General features: G+C 46.3%; 1 protein-coding gene across 1 annotated transcript; it reads left to right on the top strand.

The window, feature by feature from the left end:
* Positions 1 to 353: 353 nt before the first annotated feature.
* Positions 354 to 27245, top strand: LOC124788826 (trypsin-like). The gene is made up of 4 exons (XM_047256107.1): positions 354 to 701; positions 12337 to 12453; positions 22422 to 22577; positions 27006 to 27245. Exons 1-4 carry the CDS (start codon positions 354 to 356, stop codon positions 27243 to 27245), a joined length of 861 nt encoding a protein of 286 aa, XP_047112063.1.

The raw sequence follows: 27245 nt of genomic DNA, 5'->3' as shown, positions 1-27245 counted from the left end.
TGGACTTTATTTTATTTATACCTGCCCAGAAATCAGCGTTTTTTGATGAAAGTCAAAGATTCACATCTACAGCGATGTTTCCCCTGACATCACTGTTTAGAGAACACACTAATACGATGTGATCAGGCGTACCGATCTCTCCACATTTGTGTCTATCAGATTTTGGCCAATTCTATAGATATGCAGTATGAAATGGATCTCACGTCTGCTTGGATTTATATACAGCAGTTTCAAGTTTTTTTCCAGAACACATTTACCTACATAGCTTTAGCTTTTATATTCAGTCGTTTCTGGACCTGAGTAGTCAATCTCAAATGGATCCAATTTTCTTTTACTGTGGCGCCTGGAGCTTGATGCCACATTCCCATCATCCCCCTCCCCATCATCAGCCCCATCTGATCACCGACCCATCATCCCAACCCAATGCCCATCCAATCATCCTAACAGTCGCGGCATCCCAGCACGAGGTCGTAGCTGTAGTTAGTGGTGGCTACAGCGCTCTCTGCCGTCTCACTCTGCCAGAGGCGAGTGGAAGTGACGCCGCGGCTGTGCCCTGTCACAGTGAGGTGGACTCGCTGTCGGTGGTGTCCGGCACGACGTCGCTGAGCTACGGCGGCACGCGCCATCAGCTGAGTGGAGTGCTCGTCCACCCGGGATATGACCCAGTGAACTTCTGGCGCCACGACATCGCTCTGCTCAAGGTACGACGTCAAAAATAATCAATACAAATCATAATTGAAAGCAGACAGGTCAGTGCAAATTTATGTACAAATGACGACGAAATAACTTGTTTAAGTACCTAAATATAGGCCCGGACAGCTCGACAAACATCGGCCTTTACTGTACAAACCACGGCTGCGACTATAGAATGACGTTTTTTCTTATTAAATATTAAATTGTTGTACCAAACATCAGCTATTTTGTTACCGTATCATTTCCTGAGCGCACTCGTGTGCTAGCCCCGGGGGTATTCTGTACGCCAGAGACCGTTTTCGGTATCGGGGCGAGGTGCTTTTCTGTACACTTGAGGTGAATGGCTGGTATGTACTGATGCAGTTGCATATTTGTGGCTGAGCCTGCGACTGCATGTGCTTTTCCAGCACCCGCTGGAAAGAGGCATCTGGTAGCTGTACGTTTAGCGGTTGTTACATATCATTTTGCCGCCTCCAGTGTAGAAAAAAATCGAAGTCGATATAATTATGAAGACATTTATTGTTCTCTGGACATCAGTGTGTCTTTCTCTTTCTGAAGACGAAGGCGACGCCGGGAAGACAGTTTAGTTCTTAATAGTTCTCTTAATTAACAACACACAAAAATTTCTTCCAGCATTACATAAAAGTGGCGCCAATGTAGTGTAGCGATCTATTTGGGAGACTACTGTGTGAAAACATTTAACTAATGAGAACGTGCATACTCAGTATTGTTGTGAAAAAAGAACCGACTAAAAGAAGGGAAATAACATTCTAATTTTCTGTCTTATGCGCCACAAACCGTATCCGAGCTCGCTAACACACGCCTGTGCGGTGACGCTCGACTCCGAGATAAACTGGTACGAAGCCTGGTGATGGCATAACGTTTCTTGTCACCAGTCTTTGCCTCAATGTCCTGGATTAAACTCCAAACCTCTCCGCAGTGTCCCATGAAGTGAGGGCATGTGACACTGTTGATGGAGATCCGTTCGTCGGATGGTGACGTTGAGCTTGGCGACCCCTCGCCGCTATTCGCGAGCACTACGCCATGTGCCGGCTCCTAGTTTCACCGTCTCTTCTCCTTTGAACCATGACAACACAAATCCAGCATCACTCTTATCCACAGTGATCCACACAGATACGCACTGCACACTTCATAACAAATCGGACAACGGCAGCGGCAGACCACCTCCACTAGAACCTTTCCATGGGCGGCAGATCAGGATTCCTATATCTGCTCCCTCTACGCTGATTCCGTGAGTATGGGACAATATTACTGTATCTGCACTACGAAACAGTTAAACGATTACTTTTCGAAACCCCGTAATCGCCTCTCACTGCGAGGCGGAAGTTTGAAACTGGGCTCAAAGGTGACTATAACCTCTGCAATGATGCATAAGCATGGCGCCCTGCGAGATCACCCTCGGTCTCAGCGGCGCTTGAAATAGGAAGGCGTTCACACAGGGAAAGAAAGGCCACAGCTCAGAAATTGATGTGAGCCGTACGGTGGGTTAATGGTGTCACATTCGCGCCAAATTCTGCGCAGTGCAATCGTCGACCTGCCATACGTTGCGAACGTCGTCACACACACAGTCTCAGCCACGTGCCACCCCTCCTCTTGACGCTTCTGCCATGGAGGTCACAATCGCGATGCCAAGGGTCGAAATCGCGCTGTTTGCACACACACACACACACACACACACACACACACACACACACACACACACACCGCCGCTCAGCAAATGCACGGGAAGGCCTCAGGAGGCGGCACAGAGGGCGTCAGTGGAACCATATCTTTCCTCGGGACGTCGATTTCCACACATTTCACGACAGTTTGCAGCGCGGTGAATAGCAGAAAGACGTCCTTCACAACCTTTGACACCGCTGACACTCTTGGGCGTTTTTCAGCACTCCTGTGGCTTGATCACGCAGCAATGCAACAGTAACATGTGCATGAATGAAACGGCAAACGGTTCCTCCAGGGCCCACGATTTCGTCAACACCCTCGGTGCCACCTTCGCATCTTTGGTAAGAGCGTTAAAAATGTACCTCCAGAAATTGCGACACCAAACCAGCCTGGCGGCTGCTGTAGTGTCCAGATATTTAGTAAACCCCCTCGATACACCTTCGGTGAGGTTCGCCTACTTTCAGGCGCTAGGACAGCTGTCAGGCTGAACTGGTGTCGAAATTTCTGTAGGTACATTCGTAAAGTACACAACAAAGGTGCGCGGGAGGCACTGGAGGTGACGCTAAACTGGAGGAAGGGTCTTTGAGGGACTCATTGCCATATTATTCGTGCACTTCTTAATGTTGCAGCCATGCTTGATTACGGCATAGGCCACAAAATAGGAGCGCTGAAAAAACGTAAGCACTCTTAGTTGCTTCGGATCACGTTCAGATTTCTTCGAATGCTTTCGAACGGTACGCAGTGGTTCCAGCTGTACACGAGAGCTAACACTGCGGCTGCGGTCACGTCCTATGGGAGTGCAAGCCCCACAAGCTCCTTACAGAACGGTTGACCCGCTAGAGGGTGTCAGTAGTGTCAAAGGTTGTGGAGAACGTCTTTTCGGCCGTGATATGTTTGGGAATCAACGTGCCAAGGAAAGAGGTGGTTTCATAGTCGCTCTTTATGTCACCCCTTGCGGCCTTTTCTAGCCGTTTTTAAGCGGCGGTGTGTCTGGAACATTTTACTCAACCATTCGTACGAAAACTGTGCGATTTCAACGCTGGGCGTCGCTGTTTTGACCTCCATCGCATAGGCGTAAGAAGGGGTGAAATGAGGGTAAGAGAGGGTGTGACGACCTTCCAGTCGTGTGACACGTCCGCGACGGCATTGGGGAGAATTGTGGTTGAATTTGGTGCCCACGTGATATAGTTTACGTACCTTACACGTCACATGAATTACTCAGTTATGGACTTTTTTCCGCCTGTGTGTACACCTTGCGTCATCCAGCCCGAGGGTGATGTCGCAGGACAGCGTGTTTTTGCATAATTACAGAGGAAGGTTGTACGCACCTGTGAGCCAAATTTCCAACTTATGCACGCATTGGGTGGGCATTAGATATTTCCGAAATTTTTATCCTTTAATTCCGTTGTGCAATGTATAGTCCACTAAAGTAAATCATAACTATCTGACGAACATTAATCGGTTGCACAGTCCCCTCCAGGTATCCTGATCCGAATTAAACACCCTTAACTGTATTCGGATTCACCTTAGTAACGAAGCCAAAATAAATATTAGTTTTATCTATTGGTCTGTGGCACTATCAAGGTAGCGTGCCTGAAAGTAAAGAACGACGAGAAGAGTCTGTGTAAATTAGCTGTAAGTTCAGGCCACAAAAGGAAATTGAGCCGACAACATATGTTTTGAATCAGACTGCTGAATAAAATACACTTTTTTTATGATGAAGAGATGTAGGAGGAGCAGGAAGACTTAACGTGTGTAACAGTATTAATATCAGCAGACCACGAGTAAATTTATAACGAAATATATTAATAATTATATTTAACGGCTCCCAGGAACAAGTTTTAGTGCAAAATAAACAAGCAATACATTTAAAACACTTTTTGTTTAAACCAGGTTTTATTGAAGCCTACGATACATTTCAAAGGTTTGGGCACCGCAATATTCTTTCCGAAAAGGTTGTCTTTAACATGTGTGTTTTAGCTGCATGCACCCAATCGTCTGCTGTGTAATTTATTCGTCCATAAATTCACTGTAAATCAAACATAACTCAGCAAGTAACGGGTATTAATGACATCACTATCGTGTACTCTCATGTAAAATAGTGGCAGGTTTCCAAAAAGAAAGATTAATTCCGTTGTTGTACATATCGTTACTGAAGTTTTGTCTTTGCACTGCTTGTTAGATTATTTATTCCATATATACCATCGGTAACTTGCATTTTTCAAATCTACTGACAAATATGTTGCAAACAAAATTGCCATGGAGAGTATCTCTCCTTACGCCAAACTTCAAATCTAAGTTCATTAACACAAGATTCTTAACGTTATCTCCTCGCTACAAAAACTACTACGCCACAGTGTAGATTCAAGAGGAAAGTACTGTGTACGTCACTTTCTTGTACGAATCGTGACGTCTGGAATGTATTTCCGCTATTGGATCGACCTGTTACGCACCTTTTTTTTCTGTTGACGCTGCCAAATTCTGGCATTTCCATCCGGCTTGGCGATGTCATAGAGGCCTACGTAACATTTGAGCTGTGTGTTCACAATCCGCGTTACCGGAGCAGCCGTTGCTTCCATTGTGAGGCCCGACACTGGTAGCGTTGTAAGGATTCTGAAACAGGTCTTAGGCCCTGGCAGCTTTCGCGTTCGCTAGCGTACAGAGCACACCTGAAGTTGGAATAGGCACTAGAAGCTTATTACTGAAGAAGTAAGAGTAACCTTACTCTGTATTAATAATAATAATAATAATAATAATAATAAGAAGAAGAAGAAGAAGAAGAAGAAGCAGCTTTTTAATATTAGCGTCATAATCGTTTATTGTGGTAACACCGCAAGACTCTCAGCGGATTTCCACAAGATAGTCCATTTCGAACAGAATGTCGTCTACTGCGGTTATCCACTTTACACTAAAAACGTCATGAAGAGGATCCTCAAGTGATAACTTACGATAGAACTTATCTCTCTACAGGGGAAAATAATACGGCATCAAGTCTATCCACCGTACAGTGTTTTTCATTAACTCCAGTATACCATTCTGCGTGACTGCCGAGCCACTGTTGGTGGGAAGATAACACTACGCCGCAGTATAATACTTTTTCCCCCTTTTCCTGTACTTTGTTTTTCCTTTTTTTGAGTTATTTTCATGATACAGCGAAAGAAGTATTTCAAGACGAGTGTTGTAAATTTATTTCTTTGTACAACTGTATTTGTGTAAGTCACGCAGTTGTCACGAATGTAACTGCTATTCTCATTTTTATGATGCTCAATGTACCTACGTTTACTAACACTTTGTTTGAATTCATTTTCCGTGAGCACGAAAATGTGATGATGTATTTTTGTTCTGAAACTGTACAAGGTCGTACGCCATTAGTGTTAAGCGACATGCGTTGGACGGTGAAGAAGGGTACCGATAATCGATACGTCTACAGTGGAAAGCATGAACAAAGATTCTAAGGCGGGAACAAGAAGAGGGTTATGGGGCGCGAGTGCTAAGTGTGTTCTGCGTCCGTGGCGGACAAAGTAACTGTTTGATAGGCAATACGCTTTTGCTTTTTCGGTGCGTACCGTGTTTAAGGAACTAATTACGTAAGTTTCGTGTTGCTTATTAGTCGTAATTGCTATTTGGCATTTTAATCTTAAATGCTATGATCTGCAACCTGTTAAGCTGCGTGGATGCTTCAAAGTCTACGTTTCTAACTGTTGACAGCACGGTCTGTTTAATGAACACCGCTAACTGTTAAATTAAAGTGAAATACGTCAAAGTATTTTCTTGCCGTGAATTGATATAAAGAACATTAATCTCCAATGTACGGGTGTGTTGACAGCCGCGCGACTGATTTGAGTTTGCGGTGGCTTCCGCACAGCACAGGTTGTTTGATGCATACCGCGGAGTTAATCAAATTACAAATACAGCATATACGAGTACATTAATGTGATTTTAATTGCGGGCGGTTGTTCTGTGAAATGAACCGGACTGTGAGCCAACGGGAAACCACAGGATTAAAACTGTTACTATTAACAGCTGACGAACATTATGACGTTGGGATACGTCATGCGTTAACTTCATGAAGCTTGTCCTACTTTCGTCACCGCATATACTTGCGCTGAACGAGGTAGTTCTATCATCATCTCGAGTTCCTTCTGCATTCACAACAGCCGGCTACGATCAAGAAGAACAGCAAGACGATGATAATTACTGGACTGCATACTCAAGGATTATGGACCAACGTCGACGATTCGCCGACACCACCAGCCAAGCGAAGATTTGCTAATCATAAACAAGCTCAGCCCCCCCGAACTGTTGCTGTGAAAAACTTTATATGCTACTTAATAATTGTGTCAAATTTATGTTACTTTTTCATATCCACTGTCTCTAGAACAACTGAAGTTGCACTCAACGCTGAACTGAATTTTTCGGTATCTTAATGATTAGAATCACTTCTGTTCTGTAAGTCAACTGATTTTACAGGTGTCATTTCTTTGCAAGCCTGTTATCTTCCCATATACATATATAAAAATTTATTTTATTTGTGAGTGTTTATCTGCAGTTGCAGGCTGTCTTGTTTTTGTGTGTGGATCATTCTCCTGTGTATCAAATATGCACGTTGTGCAGTGTCCGCCATCACAGTAGCAGACCGTAACCCACTACGACTTGTTAAAATATTACGTCAGGGGGGAAACATTTTGGCAGATGTGGGAATACTCATGATGTTATGGTACATGAGCCTTGCTTACACGTGTAAGCGTAATATTCAGTTAATCCTGGGAAAAGTTAGATATTCTTGGTTACAGTTACTTTCGGACGTGAGGAATCAGAGTTTTATCATAGTTCCTCCACTATTAGATGAGCACGTCCTTTCTAGTTAGAGTAACATCCGAAGGGGGTCCTGTTTTGTCACATATGGCTAAATTTTGTGACTGAACTGAATCACATTCGTCACACGACGAAATCTGACTTCAATGTCATGTTCCACAGGACGAATATGGTTAACCAGATCTGACAACTTTCTGGAGTGGTAGTGTGGACTAAAACAAGAGAAAAGTGTACAGTAAACACGGGCTCTAAATTGTATATTCTACGAGCTATAAGCAATTCTTCGTCTTTGCTACAATGAAACACATCTCATCTACTGACCAAGTGCTCATAATACATAAGGTATGCAGTTTAGACCCGTGTTTGCACGACATTCTTTTCTTGTTTTCATCTACAGGGTGGTCCGTCTGAAGTTTCGTATGAGATTATCTCGAAAACTATACATCGGGTAAAAATAGTGGGTAAGACCAGTTCGTAAGCTCAGAGGGGGACATCGAATGATACTACACGTGACCTCCAGCCCCCGCCCCCTTCGGTGGGGCGGGGAGCTACTTTTAAATCTTAAATGGAAACACCTATTTTTTATTGCGGATTCGGATTCTTCATAAAAAGGTAATCAAGTTTTGTCCGAAACATTTTTCAAACCATTAACAGATGCCGCTGAAATCGAGAAAAATTAAAAATCGAGGAAGAACTCTGGTTTATTTAGAATGATCCAAGAAGGACGCATCATATCGATACAAAATGTGCACCAATTCTTTCACGGTGCAAAATTAAGCTATTTTTTTTTGCAAAATGTATCCTACCCGCCCCAGTCTTTTATGGAGAGTGGGGGAGGAGGGGAGGCGGAATGGTGTTAAAATCTCGTTAGGGATTACTCACCCGACTGAGAAGCTACCGTGGCCAAACTGCGAACTATGGCTCAGTGTAAAGGTCGGTGCAATGCGATCAGACGTCACTTCACTTTCAGATTGCGAAAGTAAATTATTCTTTAGCGAAACATGGCTCACTATCCTCTTACAGGGATTGTTGATATGATAATTTTAGGTGAATACCATAACAATTACGCTGCAGCTGCGCAATTTTATGCGGATCGTTTCCCAAACAGACGACATCCAAGCGAAAACATTTTCGAAATTGCACTCAACGAGCTCGAAATGGGTACATGCACCGTCTACCTCGTCATCGCTAAAACAATGAAAATAACGCTCGTACCCTTGCCGTTCTCGCCTGTGTTCAAATGGATCCAGAAATTAGTAGTGGTGCGAGTCAGAGAGAAACCGGAATGCCGAAATCAACTGTTTTGAGGATTTTGAAGGCATATAAATATCTTGTATATCATATCACACTGACACAGGCACTAACGCCGAAAGATATGCAAATACGCGTGCATTTCTGCCAATGGGCCTTGGAAATGATAACAGGTGACAATGGTTTTTTTTATGCGTTTTGCTCACCGATGAAGCCACATTAAAAAACAATGGCAAATTAAATTGTCTTGATTGTCATTATTGGTCCCCTGTCAATCCACACTGGCACAGACGCGTTGACAATGAACACAAACGGTCGTTAATGGCCTGGTGTGGACTTTTAAACGGTTACTTGATAGAACCGTATTTTTTGACCGAAATGTTACTGGGGAATCTTATTTACAACTTCTCTACGATGATTTGTTGGAGCTAATGGAAGATGTTGATTTTGAAACTAGGCAACGATTGTGGTTCCAAAAGGACAGAGCAGCTCCCCATTATGCTAAAAGTGGGTGGAACGTTTTAATTTTGCCGTACCCTGGTCGGTGGATAGGACGCGGCGGACCAATTCAGTGGCCTCCACGTTCACCAGACCTAACATCTCCTGATTTTTTCTTGTGGCGCTATTTAAGAAATATTGTTCATGAAAGACAGCCCACAACCCGAAAGGATATGGAGCAACGCATTCGAAGGGCATGTGCAGCCATACCACGGGATGTGCTGCTCGAAACTGTAGACAACTTTCGCAGATGATTGACTTTATGCATTGAAGCAAATGGGGATAGTTTTGAACAATTTCTTAGTGTCTAATTTCATTAATTAAGCACCCCAAATTCTGAGATTCAAGGGGACTCACACTAATGAAGCACCTTATGGGAACATCATTCTACTACGTCCATGTCGTCGTTCCTGGATACAGTCCATTTTGTACAAAAATAGCTTGATTTGGCGTAACGAAAGAACTGGTGCACATTTTTCAATCAATTTGATGCGTCTTTCTCGGATAATTCTAAACAGATTAGAGTTCTTCCCCTAATTTTACTTTTTTCTCGATTTCTGCGCCATCTGTCAATGGTTTAAAAAATGTTTCAGACAAAACTTGATTACTTTTTATGGAGAATCAGAATCTGCAATTAAAAAAGGGTGTTTCCATTTAAGATTTAAGAGTTGCCCCCCGCCCCACCCAAGGGGGCGGGGGCTGGAGGTCACGTGTAGTATCATTTGATGTTCCCTTTTAGCTTACGATCTTGCCTTACCCACTATTTTTACCCGATATATAGTTTTCGAGATAATCTCATCCGAAACTTCAGATGGACCACCCTGCATACTACACCCTCTGAAAATTGGTAGGCAGAGTTCTGGTTCGCCCCATTTGTCCTATGGGACCGGATTTTTGAGTCACCTTGTTTAATAACTTCACCAACAAAACGGTGTGTAGTTCCGTAATACTGGCAGTGACACGCACCGCTTTTCCTAGACCGTTTTAGGCGGAATGTGGGATAAGATTGAATATATTTCACCGATCTACGTAGACAGCCACGCGCAGATTAGTGGTGTGGAGAATGTCTAGGGACAAGAAGTAACTGTGTGGATAAGAAGGGATTAAAATTTCATTCACAAAAATTTACCAAACACTGTGTCCCGTACATTCATTCGACATTCATCCCTAAGGTATCTCGTTCACACTAATACCTCGCTGCAGAAAGACAGCTGCTCGTTAAACCCAAGTTACTCATAGGTTCATCGGCATCTTGTGACAGCAGAACTTTCGATGCACCCCCTAGTTCTATCCTTATACGGACCAGTTTTCGTCTATAAATGACCGTGGTTGGCGATTGGACTCTTAATTATAATGGGCGGACACTCACGTGTAGCAACACCTCACTGTTGATTTCGTTAATCGCTCTAAGCACAAGCTGTCACCAAACAATCTTTAATTTTGAATAATTGGAACCAATATAGTAACTTGACAAGCAAACAAGTGGGAGGAGAGCACACAATATAAATCATAACCACTTTGAAATAGCGACATACACTGCATATGGACAATATGGATCCTACACACGTATTACTTTCGTTACAGCAGCAAAAGACACTTTCATCAGTATCTACTGTGGTGGTGGTATTTGTAGTTTTTGTAACTAATAAACATCTTTCTGTAACATTATCTTTACACAGAATTGACCATTGGTTGAAAATGAGTTTTTACACTGACGTTTCCTCATCATTTTCAACGTGGAGAATTTTTGAATTGATAGTACTTAAATGCAACTTAAACACTTTCCTGGACTTTTGTTGAAACAAATTTAGGTTGTCAAACGCCAAGAATCAGTAAAATCGTATGTTCTGAACACCATAGTAATAATCTTTTTTGTAGTAATGAAAATGCGCACAGTATCTTTTGTTGCCTTCTTCTGCATCTGCTTTTATTACGCTTGTCAATGTAATAAAATAACTGATACTCTGTAGACATCGATGCTTTGTTTAATACGATAATATTAAGCACTTTATATAGGCCTAAGTATAACCAGCTTATGATCTGAAAATGTTGCTGATGAAATATCAGAGTATGTGAAAAGGACATACTAAATATCTACTGAAATAATAACACTGAGATAAAGCTTGTTGCTTTTAAACTATTAAATTTTATTACCTGCACAAGATAACAACGAATCATGACTTTTACAATATGTCCGCCAATATGAAAAATAGAATATACTGAACTTCACCATAGAAATAAATACTTCAGTTCTTTTGTGGCGTTGAGCACCGTATTGCAGCCTTTGACGAGATTTTGCTACCGATGGATGGTTTAGCGGCTTTTACACAGTGGCTTCCAAGTCTTAATTCCCATCGTAATATGGGAATTGGGGGTACTGCTGAAACGTAATGTCTGCCTCCTTCACAGCAAACAACAACTTCCCGCTGGCCCTCGTAGTAGCATTGCCACTTATGTCTGGTTGACAAATAGCTGCTTACTATCGTAGAATTATGTGTAGCATTAATTTCCCGTCCATCCGAGGCCCTTTAACAATGATTGTGCTCAATTTAGTCAACACACTATACGGTACGTGGGTATCGCACCACACGCTACTTCGCAACCCTTTCGACTCAAAGAGAACTGTTCTGGAACTTACTGTCACAACGTTTCTCCCGTCTTACCCTTCCGCGGGGAAGTCTCTTTAAAGCCATGACTCATTAGATGCTTTAGTTACAAAGCTTCATAATACTTTTAAAACTAAGATCTACTTAACAATATATAGAGATTAATACAAAAAAATATTATTTATAGCTATACATTTAAAACACAGTTACAGATTATCGACTGCGTACTTATTAGGCTACTAACGAGCTGCCTTACTTTACCCTGCAGCCGATATATGGCAGATGCACCCTCAGCGCTCTATAATCTCACTGCTTTTACAACTGCCCTGCTACTGATCGTATTTTTTTTTAAGTTATGACAGAATAAAGAAATAACTTCTATGAAATGAAATGGAACAATTTCTAAACTGTGTGACATATACTTGCGTCTCTACAAACTCTAAAAGGCTCTAGAAGGAATTTAGATTATGACGTAGTGCGAAGATGTTCACGTCGGACTACTAAAGCAGAACCACCCTGCATTGGTGTTGGGACCATTTGGAGTTCAGTGGACAATCTTCGCAATGCTACGCCCTTTGCTGGCAACATATTCTGGTGGTCTGTGAGCGTAAGCTACCTTTAGCATAGTTTTCCTGGGGAACAAACTTCCGATATGCCAAGTCACACAGGTTTTTGAGTGGGACCAAGCCCACTCCTAAAACTTTAATACAGATCCGTAGAGAAGCAGTTGCACCGCGTGTTCCCGGCCGCCTGTGCTGTGGTGCCGTAGCCAGCCTGTGCCTCGCCGCAGGTGGTGGAGCCTTTCCGACTGGACGGCTCGAAGGTGGGGCCGGCGCGGCTGCCGCGGCAGGACCAGATCGTGCCTGTGGACGCCGTCGCCACCGTGGTCGGCTGGGGGCTCGTGGAGGTCAGCTGCCAACATTTGCTACTCAAACTGTCGACACTCAGTACTGTGTGTGGCGTGACGAAACGTGTTGACAAGTGATGTTTGTTGCTTTCGCATGGTAAGCCTCGCCGCATTGGCACCTCGAACATTTGCCTTCTCTGTTGTTGAGTCGTACAATTAAATGTCGGTTTTAGCAAGGAGGAGACTCACTGTGGCACTACCCTAATTAAGGACCGGAGTAGGAAATTTTCTAGGAATTCCTGAAACGCTAAAATACAAATATTTAACTATGACATAAAATACGAGCTGCAGGCAATACTTAAACTAAGTAATTTTTTTTGTTAAATGTGTATAGCTACTGGTTGCGTATTACTTAAAGGGCGTTCAAACTGGTTTTTTACATTTATGGGCTTATTTTTTGTCGCATGCTCGTCTCCCATGTGTATTTAACAAAGGCTACCTATGTTGTCCTGAAAACCAAATCTCGTATTTGAAATATTTTCTTAACATTTTCTCCCAATAATGGCATACATTTTTAAATACACAAAAATCAGGGCCATGAAATGATTGCTCTAGACCTTTGAAAGTTTTACCCCTTACAATTTGATCAACTGCGTGTTTCTTATGACAAGAACATTTCTGAACAGTAAAATTTGTTTAACTACAAAATTCTGAAACATGATGATACAATAGGGCTGAGATTCACTTTGACATTAGTAACGTTTGTACATTTTAAACTAAAAAAAGACTTATCACAACTGAGGGTAGTACATTTGAACACATGAATGATTTTTTGTTTCTCCATGTCAAGAACTAGACGTCCATCTCTGCATCAGGCCGATTTTTTGTACAATATATAACTGGCTATTATTAGCATTATTGTCGGAAAATAATTCCTCATACCCAGCCACCCCATGTAGAAGACAGCAGATAGCAATTACAGTCATTCATTACGATATAATCAAACAAAATGAACAGCAGCGGTCACGTCAGACATCCACGGCGGAAGTAGAAAATAGTTCTCTGTTTGTGGATCAATAAATGAAGTATAACCTGCCGATTTCTATTTAACAAGAAGTTTTAAATCCTGATGTAAGTCCCGCTACGCTACACTAACGTAATTCCTTTAGGAAACGGCATTGTTGTATTAAGTCTACAGCACAAACACCAAATCGCTAAGGCTCTTATTACACTCTGTTACTGTAATAGCCGGCCGCGGTGGTCTAGCGGTTCTAGGCGCTCAGTCAGGAACCGCGCGACTGCTGCGGTCGCAGGTTCGAATCCTGCCTCGGGCATGGATGTGTGTGATGTCCTTAGGTTAGTTAGGTTTAAGTAGTTCTAAGTTCTAGGGGACTTATGACCACAGAAGTTGAGTCCCATAGTGCTCAGAGCCATTTGAACCATTTGTTACTGTAACTCCATGCAGGTTACATTCCCTGAATGTCAACCCGCCTCTCAGAACACCATATCGTATGGCGTGATTCACTGCTACCAAGGGTGCCTTTACACTGGGTCAGTCGACGGTATGACATACGGATTACGAACCGCACCACATTCTCTAAAGACTATTTCCTTCCTTCTCTTTCGGCAAATAATAGTGCTAACAACAGAGAATGGGTCAGTGTGGAGCCATTTAGTTACATTGGCGATTTAAAAAGGCCGACATACGAGAAAGATATTCTGAAAGCTCAGTACTATATGGAGCTCCCAAAATGTGACTGGGTGGGTTGGTTGGTTGTTATACCAGAACGAGGTTATAAGTCACTCGAGCCCAGAGAGGTGCATCCGGAAGTAGAAATGTCTATTGAGAACGTTTTCTGATTTTGTCGGGACATTCATAACAGTAAAAGAGAGCCAGCTAGAAACGTAATCGACATATTTCGTACCGTCAGTAATAAAAGCTCGATGAGAGAAACAGGAAGTTTGCAAGTGGACGCCCCTGTGGCTCCGTATGAACAGGAAACGTCCCACCCTCAGCTGTCCTATCCCTAATCCATTACTGTAACGAGCGCCCGCTGTTCAACAAAATGCGACACCCTGTATAGAAAATTTGGGTGCGGCAGGAAGGAGGTAAACCGAATCTAAAAGCGATGTGAACAGAGGAAAAGTGGGGTGAAAGAATAGCTTGATCAAGGAGATAGGGTCGGGGATTCCCCACACGTAGCACACAGTGGAAGACGCCACATCCCCGACCAGCCTGCCCGTGCTACTGAGATAGATTGAAACCTTTAACTGAGAACACACATCACTTTCACGAAGAAAACTGAGAACCAGTTCAGTCATCCATGTATCGTCCGCCAATATTAGAGGTAATGATTCCGGAAGTCCAAACTTAGCGTGGTGGGCCAAAAGGAGAGGGCATTCCACCAAGAATGAGCTACTGTCTGTAAATCTCCTTAGCCACAATGTGGGAGTGGCTCGTCGCACAAAAGAGAACTGTAGGTTAACCTAGCATGCCCGATGCGGAGACGATAGAGGGCTGTGGATTGCTTCCGGGAGAAGTAGGAAGAGTATCGTGCAACATTAGTCACCTTGATTATGCGAAGTTCATTACATGGGGCAGTAGCCCAAGAGATGTTCAGTTTGCGAGCGAGCAGAGATCTCACGTGCACCAGCAAATCAAGCAGCTGACGGAGGCAAAAAAGGAGCGACTAAACGCTCGTCTAGACAAACAGTCGGTCACGAGAACGGCAACTCAACAAACAGCAACAGTGGGAAGGTCATGAATAGCGGAGAGCAAATGGTGGCAAGAATAGCATCGGTCAGTAGCCTGGAGGCTGCTCATTGAGTCAGTACACGCTAGAACACGAACAAGGGAGACCCGCTTAATACAATGGAAGGCTCTTTTTTTTTGTGGTTTTAGGGCGCACAACTTCAACGGTCATTAGCGCCCAGACTACGTTAGGAATGCACCGCGAGTCACAAGTTTAAAACAGCAACGAAACGGAAAACACGATAAAAGACAGACTGACAGGCATAGGATTAAAAAAACAGCATAATCAAATGTCCTTAGAGAGGGTGGTCAAGTTGATAAAATGAAGAACGCGAGCACCTGCTCGTGGGTCATCCGCTAAAATGGCATCTAGAGTACATGGCAGGCCAAGATCAAGACGCAGTGTGTTAAAATCCGGACAGGACGTTAAAATGTGGCGGACCGTCAGCAATTGCCCACATGGGCAGAACGGCGCCGGCGCAGCCGTCAGCAGATGGCGATGGCTGAACCGGCAGTGTCCAATTCGTAACCGGGCCAAAACTACCTCCTCCCGCCGAGAAGGGCGTGAGGAGGACGTCCAAGCTGCGGGAAGAGGTTTCAAGGCCCGAAGCTTGTTGTCTGTAAGTGCAGCCCAATCGGCATGCCACAGCGATAAAATGCGCCGACAAATGACCCTGCTACAATCTGACGAAGGGACACAACAAGAAGCTGTCCGAGGCTGGAGGACCGCAGCCTTGGCCGCGGCATCTGCAGCTTCGTTCCCAGGGATACCGACATGGCTAGGAACCCACATAAAGCTAACCGGAGAACCGACGTCCACCAGCTGCTGAAGAGAGCGTTGGATCCGGTGCACGAAAGGGTGAACCGGGTACGGATCACTGAGGCTCTGGATGGCGCTCAGGGAATCGGAGCAGATGACATAAGCAGAATGTCGGTGGCGGCAGATGTAAAGAACAGCCTGGTAGAGGGCAAAGAGCTCAGCTGTGAAGACCGAACAATGGCCATGGAGCCGGTATTTGAAACTTTGTGCCCCGACAATAAAAGAACACCCGACCCCGTCATTGGTCTTAGAGCCATCTGTATAAATGAAGGTCATATTAATGAACTTCGAGCGAAGTTCGACAAAACGGGAGTGGTAGACCGAACGGGGGGTAACCTCCTTTGGGAGTGAGCTGAGGTCAAGGTGAACGCGAACCTGAGCCGCGAGCTGAGGTCAAGGTGAACGCGAACCTGAGCCGCGAGCTGAGGTCAAGGTGAACGCGAACCTGAGCCGCGAGCTGAGGTCAAGGTGAACGCGAACCTGAGCCGCGAGCTGAGGTCAAGGTGAACGCGAACCTGAGCCGCGAGCTGAGGTCAAGGTGAACGCGAACCTGAGCCGCGAGCTGAGGTCAAGGTGAACGCGAACCTGACCCGCGAGCTGAGGTCAAGGTGAACGCAAACCTGAGCCGCGAGCTGAGGTCAAGGTGAACGCGAACCTGAGCCGCGAGCTGAGGTCAAGGTGAACGCGAACCTGAGCCGCGAGCTGAGGTCAACGTGAACGCGAACCTGAGCCTGGAGCCAAGGTGGCGTGTGGCTCTCGCCCACTCGAAAGGTTGCAGGGAGTGAAAAATTAAGGTGTTGAAGGAAGCGACGAAAGCGAACTCCAGGGGGTAGCAGGGCAGAGACATACAACCCGTATTGACGGTCGAGAGAGTCGTCAAAAAAGGAACGATAAGACGGGTGGTCGGGCATTGCCAGTAGCCGACAGGCATACCGACGAAGCAGTATATCGCGCCGGGACTAGTATAAAACGCTCCGATCGCAAGTCGTAAACCCCGATGTTGTATGGAGTTGAGGAGGTGTAAGATGGATGGCCGTGCAGAGGAGTATACGAAGCTCCCATAATCCAGCTTGGAGCGGACGATCGACCGATATAGGCGAAGTAGGACGATTCGATCCGCTCCCCACGACATACCACTGAGAACACGGAGGACATTTAGAGAACGGGTACAACGGGCAGCCAAATATGACACATGTGGAGACCAGCTAAGTTTCCTGTCAAATGTAAGACCTAAAAATTTTGTTGTCTCCACGAATGGGAGAGCAACGGGACCGAGTCGTAAGGACGGTGGGAGAAACTCTTTGTAGCGCCAGAAGTTAACACAGACCGTCTTCTCGGCAGAAAAACGGAAGCCATTGGCGACACTCCAGGAGTAAAGACGGTCAAGAGAACGCTGAAGACAGCGCTCCAGGAAACATGTACGCTGCGCGCTGCAATAGATGGTAAAATCGTCCACGAAAAGGGAGCCTGATACATCAGCTAGGAGGCAATCCATTATTGGATTGATCGCTATGGCGAAGAGAGCGACGCTCAAAACTGAGCCCTGTGGCACCCCATTCTCCTGGAGAAAGGTGTCTGACAGGACAGAATCCACACGTACCCTGAACTGTCGATCCATTAAAAAGGAACGAATAAAAAGAGGGAGGCGACCGCGAAGGCCCCATGTATGCATGGTGCGGAGAATGCCCGCCCTCCAACAGGTGTCGTAAGCCTTCTCCAAATCAAAGAACACAGCCGCGGTCGGGCGCTTCCGCAAGAAGTTATTCATAATTAAGGTCGACAAGGTAACCAGATGGTCAACAGCAGAGCGGCGCCTACGAAATCCACATTGTACATTGGTAAGTAGGCGTCGAGACTCGAGCAGCCAAACCAAACGAGAGTTAACCATTCGCTCCATCACTTTACAGACACAGTTGGTAAGCGAGATGGGTCGATAACTGGAAGGCAAGTGCTTGTCCTTCTCCGGCTTAGGAATCGGGACAACAATAGACTCGCGCCAGCATGCGGGAACATGTCCCTCAATCCAGATGCGATTGTAAGTACGAAGAAGAAAACCTTTACCCGCAGGAGAAAGGTTCTTCAGCATCTGAATATGAATAGAATCAGGCCCTGGAGCGGAGGACCGTGACCGGCCAAGTGCGTTTTCGAGTTCCCGCATGGTGAATGGGGCATTATAACTTTCACGATTCGAGGAGCGGAAGTTAGGTGGCCTAGCCTCCTCTGCCTGTTTGCGGGGAAGGAAGGCAGGGTGGTAATGAGCGGAGCTCGAAACCTCTGCGGAAAAGCGGCCGAAGGCATTGGAGACATCCTCAGGGGCCACAAGGACGTCATTCGCGACCGTCAAGCCAGAAACTGGTGAGTGGACCTTAGTGCCAGATAGCCGGCGCAGGCTACCCCAGACAACAGAAGAAGGAGTAAAACAGTTGAAGGTGCTTGTGAAAGCAGCCCAGCTGGCTTTCTTGCTTTCTTTAATAATACGACGACACTGTGCACGTAATCGTTTATAATTGATACAATTCGCCACTGTAGGGTGGCGTTTAAAGGTGCGTAAAGCACGTCGACGAGCACGTAAAGCGTCTCTACATGCTGCGGTCCACCAGGGGACCGGTACGCGACGTGGAGAAGAAGTAGGGTGAGGGATGGAATATTCAGCAGCAGTGAGAATGACTTCCGTGAGGTGTGCGACCTGACGATCGCAGCTTGTGAAGGTTTGATCCTGAAAGGTCGCCCTGGAAGAGAAGAGCCCCCAGTCTGCTTTGGAGATGGTCCAACTAGATGAGCACGGAGAGGGGGTATGCTGCAGGAGATGGATAACACACGGGAAGTGGTCGCTCGAATATGTATCAGAAAGTGCATACCACTCAAACCGGCGTGCAAATTGGGTAGTACATATAGAGAGGTCTAAATGGGAATAGGTGTGAGATGTGTCCGAAAGGAAAGTAGGGGCGCCAGTATTGAGGCAGACAAGATTGAGCTGGTTGAAAAGGTCTGCTAACAGGGAGCCCCTCGGGCAGGATGCTGGTGAGCCCCAAAGGGGATGGTGGGCATTGAAGTCTCCAGTTAACAAAAGTGGTGCAGGTAGCTGAGCAATAATTTGCATCATGTCTGCCCTGGTAACGGCAGACGACGATGGAGTGTAAACGGTACAAATGGAAAATGTAAAAGTGGGGAGAGTAATTCGGATGGCAACTGCCTGCAGGCCGGTGTGCAACGTGATGGGATCGTAGTAAATATCATCCCGGACCAGCAACATAACCCATCCATGAGCCGGGATACCTACCACAGGGGGTAGGTCAAAACGCACAGAGGTGTAGTGTGCCAAGGCAATTTGATCGCATGGGCGTAGCTTCGTTTCCTGGAGGGCTACGACGAGCGGACGGTGCAAGCGGAGCAGCAACTTCAAGTCCTCTCGGTTGGAGCGAATGCTGCGAATATTCCAGTGAATAAGTGCCATCGTAAGAAGAAAAGGAAGATGAAAGAGGGGGTCACCTCGAAGGCCGCTGAGGGCCTGGCTTCGAGCGAGCACTGCCGCCGCTATCAGTAGGCGGACAGTCATCGTCCATTGGTTCTATAGGTTCATCGGCCATCTTGGTAAGATGGCCGGGAGGGGGAGCTTCCTCCGCCGGTGAACGGCCAGATATTCGGCTACCAGCGGTGCGGCCAGGCGAAACGGATGACGGCCTGGGGCGGCAACCGCTGGGTGGCGCAGGAGAAGAAATGCGCCGTGGCGGAGAAGGAGAACTGTGCTTCCTATGAGCCTTCTTGGAAGGTCGTTTGGTGGAAGTACTGGTCGATGGCTGGGAGGTCGAGGTACATAGGAAGTCTGCACGGGACGGTTCCTTCTTGAAGGCCCTTGCATCTGACTTCTGGGTCTTCGTCTTAGCAGAAGCTGATGAAGGGGCTGGTGTCTGTGGGGTGATGGGAGGAAGAGGAGACGTCGACCGCGCGATCTTAGCACTGGCCGAACGGACAACCGTGGTGCTGAAGGTCAGATCGCATGTCTGGGTTGCCACCTCCCTGGTAGTCCGAGGAGAGGCGAGGACAGTACTGTATTTCCCCGCTGGGAGCAGCGTGGGCTTCCTACTAGCCAATAGCTTGCGAGCAGCCGAGGTGGACACTTTCTCTTTCTTGGATACAGCGTTCTTCCTTATAGACGGGACAGTCGCGGGAGGATGCTGCATGGTCACCCTGACAGTTCACACAACGAGGAGACGGAGGTGGACAGTCACCCTCATGGGCATCCCTGCCACAAGTGACACATTTAGCGGCACTGGAGCAAGACTGTCGAGTGTGATTGAAACGCTGACACTGGTAGCAGCGCGTAGGTGTCGGGACATAGGGGCGAACAGAAATAACCTCGTAGCCCACTTTGATGCCCGATGGCAGCTTAACACTATCAAAGGTCAAGAAAAGTGTCCGGGTCGGTACAAGGTCATTGTTGACCTTTTTCATGACCCTATGGACAGCCGTCACGCCCTGCTCAGCGAGGAAAGACAATCTCCTCGTCAGTCAATCCGTCGAGGGATCTAGTATAGACCACACCACGAGACGAATTCGAAGTTCGGTGAGCCTCCACCCGGACAGGGAACGTGTACAGGTGTGTGGCTCGAAGCAGTTTCTGTGCCTGAAAGGCGCTCTCAGTTTCTAGTAACAAGGTACCATTACGCAACCTCGTACAAGACTTAACAGTACCGGCTATGGCATCTACGCCCTTCTGGATAACGAAAGGGTTGACAGAGGAAAAATCCTTTCCGTCCTCAGATCGAGAAATGACGAGGAACTGTGTGGTAGGCGGTAGTACTTTTGTCACTGGGGGCTGGTCATGTTTCCGTTTGTGGGCAGAAGTCGAGAGAGAAGAAGAGAAATCCATTGCGGAGGAATCCCCCATGATTGCCAGCGTCTCCGATGGCGCGCTCCTTCCTTATGGGGACCCTCTCAGAGGGCACTCCCGCCTTAGGTGAATGTTTACACCTCAGGTCACACCTCCAGAGAAACAGACGGAGGGACCAATCGGCATGGTCAGAAGGTATCAGCTCAGGCAATCATCCCTCCCTGGGCCTGGCCTTTACCAGGGGTACGTGCGTGCCTTACTTGTCTACCCAGGGCGGGGAATTACGCGTTACCTCGTCACCAGCTACGCGTGCGAACGCGTGGGTCGCCCTTCAGGCGCGCACAGGGAGGAAGGAAGAAGAGGAAAAGGAAGAGAGAGAGAGAGGACAGACTGACTCAAACGCCGAAGCGGAGACCAGAGAAGGCAAGGAGAAGAAGGCAAGGAGAAGAAGGCAAGGAGAAGAAGGCAAGGAGAAGAAGGCAAGGAGAAGAAGGCAAGGGAAAGAGTAAGGAAGACAGTGAGATGGAGAAGAACAAAGAAAGGAACCAACCAAAGAAGGAAGAAACGAGAAGTGAAAAACCAAGAAGACCACAAATATAGGTCGTGGGACCGTCCGTCTCCGGACGCAGGCGCTAACTACCCCCTTGAGGGGGATGGACTCCTTTTAGTCGCCTCTTACGATAGGCAGGAAGACCTCGGGCCTATTCTAACCCCCGGACCCGCAGGGGGGAATGGAGGGCTCTCTTTACAACTGTCAGCTCTGCCGTAACATACAACACATACCCGGCAGAGAAGGCGTTCCACACCGGCAAGAGATGTAAAAGTATATCCCGTCTGGCGCACAGTTTTACAAGCGTCAGTGTGAAAGATGGTAGCACTCTGGAACTCTTCAAGAACTGGACGTAACAGATTATGAAAGGTCATGGCAGCGACCACGAATTTAAGACCTTGGAAGAGATCATTTCTAATACGTGACCTGAGCACTATCAAAAGGCGAGTGGGCGAGAAAACAAAACGTGGCTAGGTTACTTACTTTTTAAATAATGGACCCCTCACTGTGGAAGAGTAGAAGTGAATCTGTACTCTGCAAACTACTGTGACGTGCATAAGGGGGAGGGAGGGAGGGAGCTGAAACGCCAATAAGCCAGAGCTCTAGCGGTCCGATCCAGGGACGACGTACAGCTCGTTCTCATCGTAGACACTGAGCTGTAGCAGACTTTAAAGAAAGGTCTACGACTGTGAAGAAGATCTGTGACTGTGGTGCTATTTAGTAGTCCATATCTGTACCGTTGTTCAAGTGAGATTCATCACCACTTTTAGCTTAGCCAAATTGCACAGGCAACGTCACCGCAGTTAATTACTCCTCCTCAGCTGTACATCGTGAGCGTGGATCAGTTAATCACATACTGACGATAACATGACTGCACTATTTAAATCGAATACCGTCACATTTATTTCGGTGTCTACAGAACATTTTCGTCACACCTAGGTTCAGATTATCTGAACAGAAAGTTGCATTTCCGGCCGGCTGTACGTCAGTTATCAGTAATCTTTACACGTAACGGTAAAATGTATTTTGATATTTTCATACGAATTCCAAACGCGGCAGTGCACCGGCTGTGCAGGAGGGCGGAACAACGCCGTCTGAGCGCCTCCAGAAAGCCGAGCTGCGCGTAACCAGCCAGAGGGACTGCAAGGCAGCCTACGACAAAATAGACGGCGTAATCCATGACACCAACCTGTGCGCCGGAGTCGCGGATGGCAGCGCCGGACCCTGCAAAGTAAGTGCTGTGGAGTACCGTCCAGTCCAGGGTGGGGCTTGCAAACACACTACTCTGGTCTCCAGCAAAGCCTAAAACTCACCACCTTAGAACGGAGCAGTGTATGAGCGAGAAAAGTTTAAAGATATAAAGTAAAACGAAAAATATGCGCGACGAAAGTTAAGCTGAAATGGAAGCGTCACTTTCTCAATTCAGACGTTCTGTATTGCGTTAGTGATAATAACAGGAATTTACAAATTTAATGTCGATTCGTACTTGACGAAACTGAACAGCAAAGTTTCCACACTGCATTACAAACGACGGCATTGGTAACGGGGCGTTAACGTTTCTCGGGAATACAGTTCTGACATTGACGTTGATGGCGGGAACGGCGTCTTCACCTGCTAACATCTCAAGTTAATTTCGCTGCACTCACTGATGTTTTAGTGGTTTTCGTGCTTTTGCACCTTAATTGTCTTCATTTTATTATTTAGCTTCCCTTTCCTTACAAATTGCAAACGTTACGAGACAACCTGGATATTTCCTCAACTGAGTGGTCTTCTACGAGAAAGGTCAGATACCTGTAAGCAAAAATTGATTTAGGGTTTACGTTTTACAACACGTGGACAGAGAAAACGTATTACGCTGTGTGTAAATAAGAACATATGTTGACTGACGTGTTTCAACAGTGAAAAATCCAGCTCTATTGATGGAGAAAAGAATACTGTAGTTTTTGACGGTATTTGTAGCATAGACAAGGGAAGAAACAATGGATAATGTAAACGCCCTCTACGTCTGCTCTCCTTGTCCAGACCCACGCTCAGTGACTGGCTTGAAATACAGGCTCCAGTGCGTTTTACAGTTGCAATGTCCCGTATCAGTACCTGCGCCATGTGGCACGTCATCAGACGAACACTACCAACAACGCAAATTCTGCAGCGCACCATCTGAACACCATTCCTCTAAAATTGGGCGCTTAGACGGTAAATAGTTTTCCGCCAACAATGGCTCAAACACGGAACTTTAATTATAGCCAGTCGGTGTCTACAGTGTGAACACAAGGGAACTTTATATTTAACGAAAGTATATACAAACGAAACAATACAATTTATTCACTTCAAGCCTTATTCTGGAAATAGAATATCTTTGGATTTTTTTCCTTTTCTGGAAGCAGGAACACGTTACGTTCTCCTGCAGTCATAAAGCAAACGTCGCGATGATATTCATACTCCTCCCGAATCTTGGAAATCCACTATCTTTCACGTAACCCCACAAAAAATCACAAGGGGTTAAGTCTTGTTAGCGTGGTGGCCATCTGCAGCGCACATCATCCTCGGCACCTGCACGGCCGATGAATCGTCCAGGCAAATGTTTGTTTAGGTGTTCTCGTACAGCCAAGTGGAAGCGAGGAGGTGCACCATCTTGTTGCAAGATGAAGTAATTTGAATCTTCTTGCAATTGAGGAGAAGCATGTCATGGTAGCAAATACGTACGACAGTTTTCCCTGCAAAAAAGAATGGGCCGTATGTCTTCTCCCTCTACATTGCGCACATTTTTGGCAAATCTCGTTCATGTATCAGACAGAAAAGTGGGATTTCTGTTTTCCAAAACCAACATTGTGCCGATTAGTTTACCACTAGTGTGAAACACAGCTTCGTCAATAAAAATTGACCGTCCATCCCCGCCAACATCTCGGTGCAGAAATCACATCGTGCAGCATAATCTGCTGGAGTGCGTGCCTGGACCAACTTCAGTCCGTACAGTCCCATGCGCAAGCGTTCATGCAGGGTTTTCGAAATGGTTTGTAGGACCTGAAGCTCAAGACTTGCTCGACGTGTTGATTTCTGCGAGCTTCGTTGGAATGCTGCGCGAACGTGATCCACATTTTACTGCGAGACAGGAGATCGATCTGGAGCTTTGCTGTTACGAATAGCGCCCTCATCTTCAAATTATCCGTACCAGTCACAAGAGAAGAGGCTCTTGGTTGGCTCCTGGCTGGCGAAAGTGTTGCAAAGTGGCTCGTCGAAACGCGGTTACCGACTCCCATTCTGTTACGCGGAGGACACGCCAGCTCTTCTGTCGCGGTGTAGTCGCCATTTTCTCAAGGCGTTACGTAGACTAACACGCTCTGGCGGCTGGAACTTGCAACAAAATAATGGTGCCATTACGTACGTGAAAACACCTCCAGATATGCTGTATTAAGAGATTACGTTTTGAAGAGAACAGTTTGTACCGTTTCGTTTGTAGATCTTTTGAAAGCTTGATGTTCTTTTCTATTTTTGCTTGCAAATAAATGTGGATGTCTTGAGACGTTTAAAAAACACTTTTCCTATTTCACTTTTCAGCAGTTTGCCATACAAACTTTATCAAGAGCAATCGTTATTAAGTGTGACTGTTGATATTTTAATTCTGATAGTACTGTGTAGTCTGACCTATTTGGATCATGGCTAGCATATCAAACACACTTTCTCCGTTCGGGACAGGGCTGAGTAAAAGTTACTTTGAGCTGACGCTCCGTCTAATATAAGTACACCATTTGAGGGTCATGTCTTCTGCCTCTCCCTTTCACTGACGTGCCATGTAAATCGACCTTAAGGAGATGATATTTTGATGCAGGGAACTCAACAGCACGGTTATCAACGCCCTGACGATAAGTCAGCCTACCATTCTCTTCGGGGGGGGGGGGGGGGGGGGGGGAAGAGGCGATGGGGACGCGAAGGCTGTCCCCACATGCGGAGTAGTTTATAGTATATTAAGAGTCCCCCTCCACCTCCCCAGGAGTGACCCGTGTAACACTTGTGTCAATGACGGCGAGATTTGCAGATTTCCAGGCAAACCGAAATAAAGGCTGCTCGGATGTCGGCATGAACACACACACACACACACACACACACACACACAGCCAAAATATGCTGAACCGAAAGTGGCACACCACAAACTTCACAGATCTTCCTGCCAGAGGAGGAAACCCTGTGCTAATGGGCTATGTCTTACGCGCAGGCTGGTGAGCAGCAGTTCCTGGTCAGGAATCGGCCCAATGTTCGGGATACGTGCTCTCTAGATTACAATGAAAGTGTTATGGCAGACTAGTGCCCCGTTACCACGCCAAAACAAATGTCGACCCAGATGTTCAGCAAACTCTGAATGCTACTTTAACTAGTCCTTGATACAAGAAGAAATGCGAACAATTTATCAAGTAACAATCGTCGAAAGCGTCGTTTTTGGGTGAGACAGTGGACCTTAAGAAACCGATCGAGAGCTTCAGACACATTGCTAAGGAAATTAGCGTTAGAAGGTAGTGAAGGATACAGAATCATTTGATAAAGTCTGAAGAAAATTTTGAGTAACTCCTATTGAAAGTTCAGTGTATTGTTTTCTACTTAAAAATTGTTGAACCAGAAATGTTCACTTCTTTTATTATACATTTCATAGTGTTTTCCCGCACATCTTTACTTTTATCATTATTCAAACGATGGTTCCTAAAACAATCGTGCTTATTGTATGGTTCAAACGTTTTCGGACGACTTGCCACTAATTTTGTGAGATATTTGAAAACACGGCATGCGAAACACCACACAGAGAAAACACCGGCACACTATACGACTTGCAAATCAACTGACATGCCAGTTGCACGATCCAGAGAGTACATACGTGTCAGTGCCTGGTTCATCTCAAAGATGACTCCTCACTTGAACGATGAAGTTTTACCCACTCAAACTTTTCCTGATCCAGTACAGAGTTAATCAACTCTACTGAAACAAAAGATTCTCACTAGGTTTTTCAACGAACTTTTGCTGATCAGATAAAATCGCTCAGTTAAACTTGACTCGTGAGAATGCGCCTTTACAGAACTGTGGGGGCGGCGGGTGCAGCAGAGGTTGCCCGCTGGATACTGCTTCACCTCTACAGCCATTCACATCATCAGCACGTAGAAGCACACCTCGAGGTTGATGGCTTTTTTCTTGTAGAAGTATGTACCTTCCACGCGGTCCAGTCGGCGAAGCCAAGGCTACCGCTCTCCGAAACACACAACGTTTCACTGCTCCCTGAATTATGCCCAGAGTTTACGGTGGAAAAGGTCTGGCAGCACTGGCCAGTCCTCAGCTCGGGAAATAGTGGGTCATCCCATCCACACCCAACCATTACCGACGGAGATCCCTGGAGAGAGAGAAAAAAAAAAAAAAAACACACCAAGAGTCCTCCCTTCCCTGAGTTGTGGGACTCTTCGTCAGACCCCTTCAATGAGGCCTATCCGGCTTGGGTGGTCCTGCCAGTAGCTTTGCTACCGCCTGCATAGCCCTCAGCGTCACTGAGGCGTGCAAAGCCTCCCGCCCAGCACTGAATGTGCCTCCGGTAAGGCGGAGTCTCACAAGAGGGAACCATAATGAGGCGATATGGCGATTAAAATCGTAGTTGTAGCGTACAGGTATGGTCCCGGTCTGCTCCCAGATGGGATATGACTCGTGTCGTGTAAATGCTACTTGTGCGGCGCAAGTAACGATGAGACGAATCAGAGTTAAGCTAGAGCCAGAGTGGTCGCCTGCACAGGGTGACTCCGGCGGGCCGCTGTTCGTGGGCGGCAAGCTGGTGGGGCTGACGTCGTGGGGCGCCGGCTGCAAGAGCAGGTTCCCGGCCGTCTTCACGCGCGTCGCCTGCTACGTGGACTGGATACAGCAGCACATACAGTGA

Source organism: Schistocerca piceifrons, chromosome 3, assembly GCF_021461385.2.
Source record: "Schistocerca piceifrons isolate TAMUIC-IGC-003096 chromosome 3, iqSchPice1.1, whole genome shotgun sequence".
NCBI lineage: Eukaryota > Metazoa > Arthropoda > Insecta > Orthoptera > Acrididae > Schistocerca > Schistocerca piceifrons.
The sequence above is the reverse complement of the archived record's forward strand: the minus strand, read 5'-3'. Positions and strand labels throughout refer to the sequence as shown.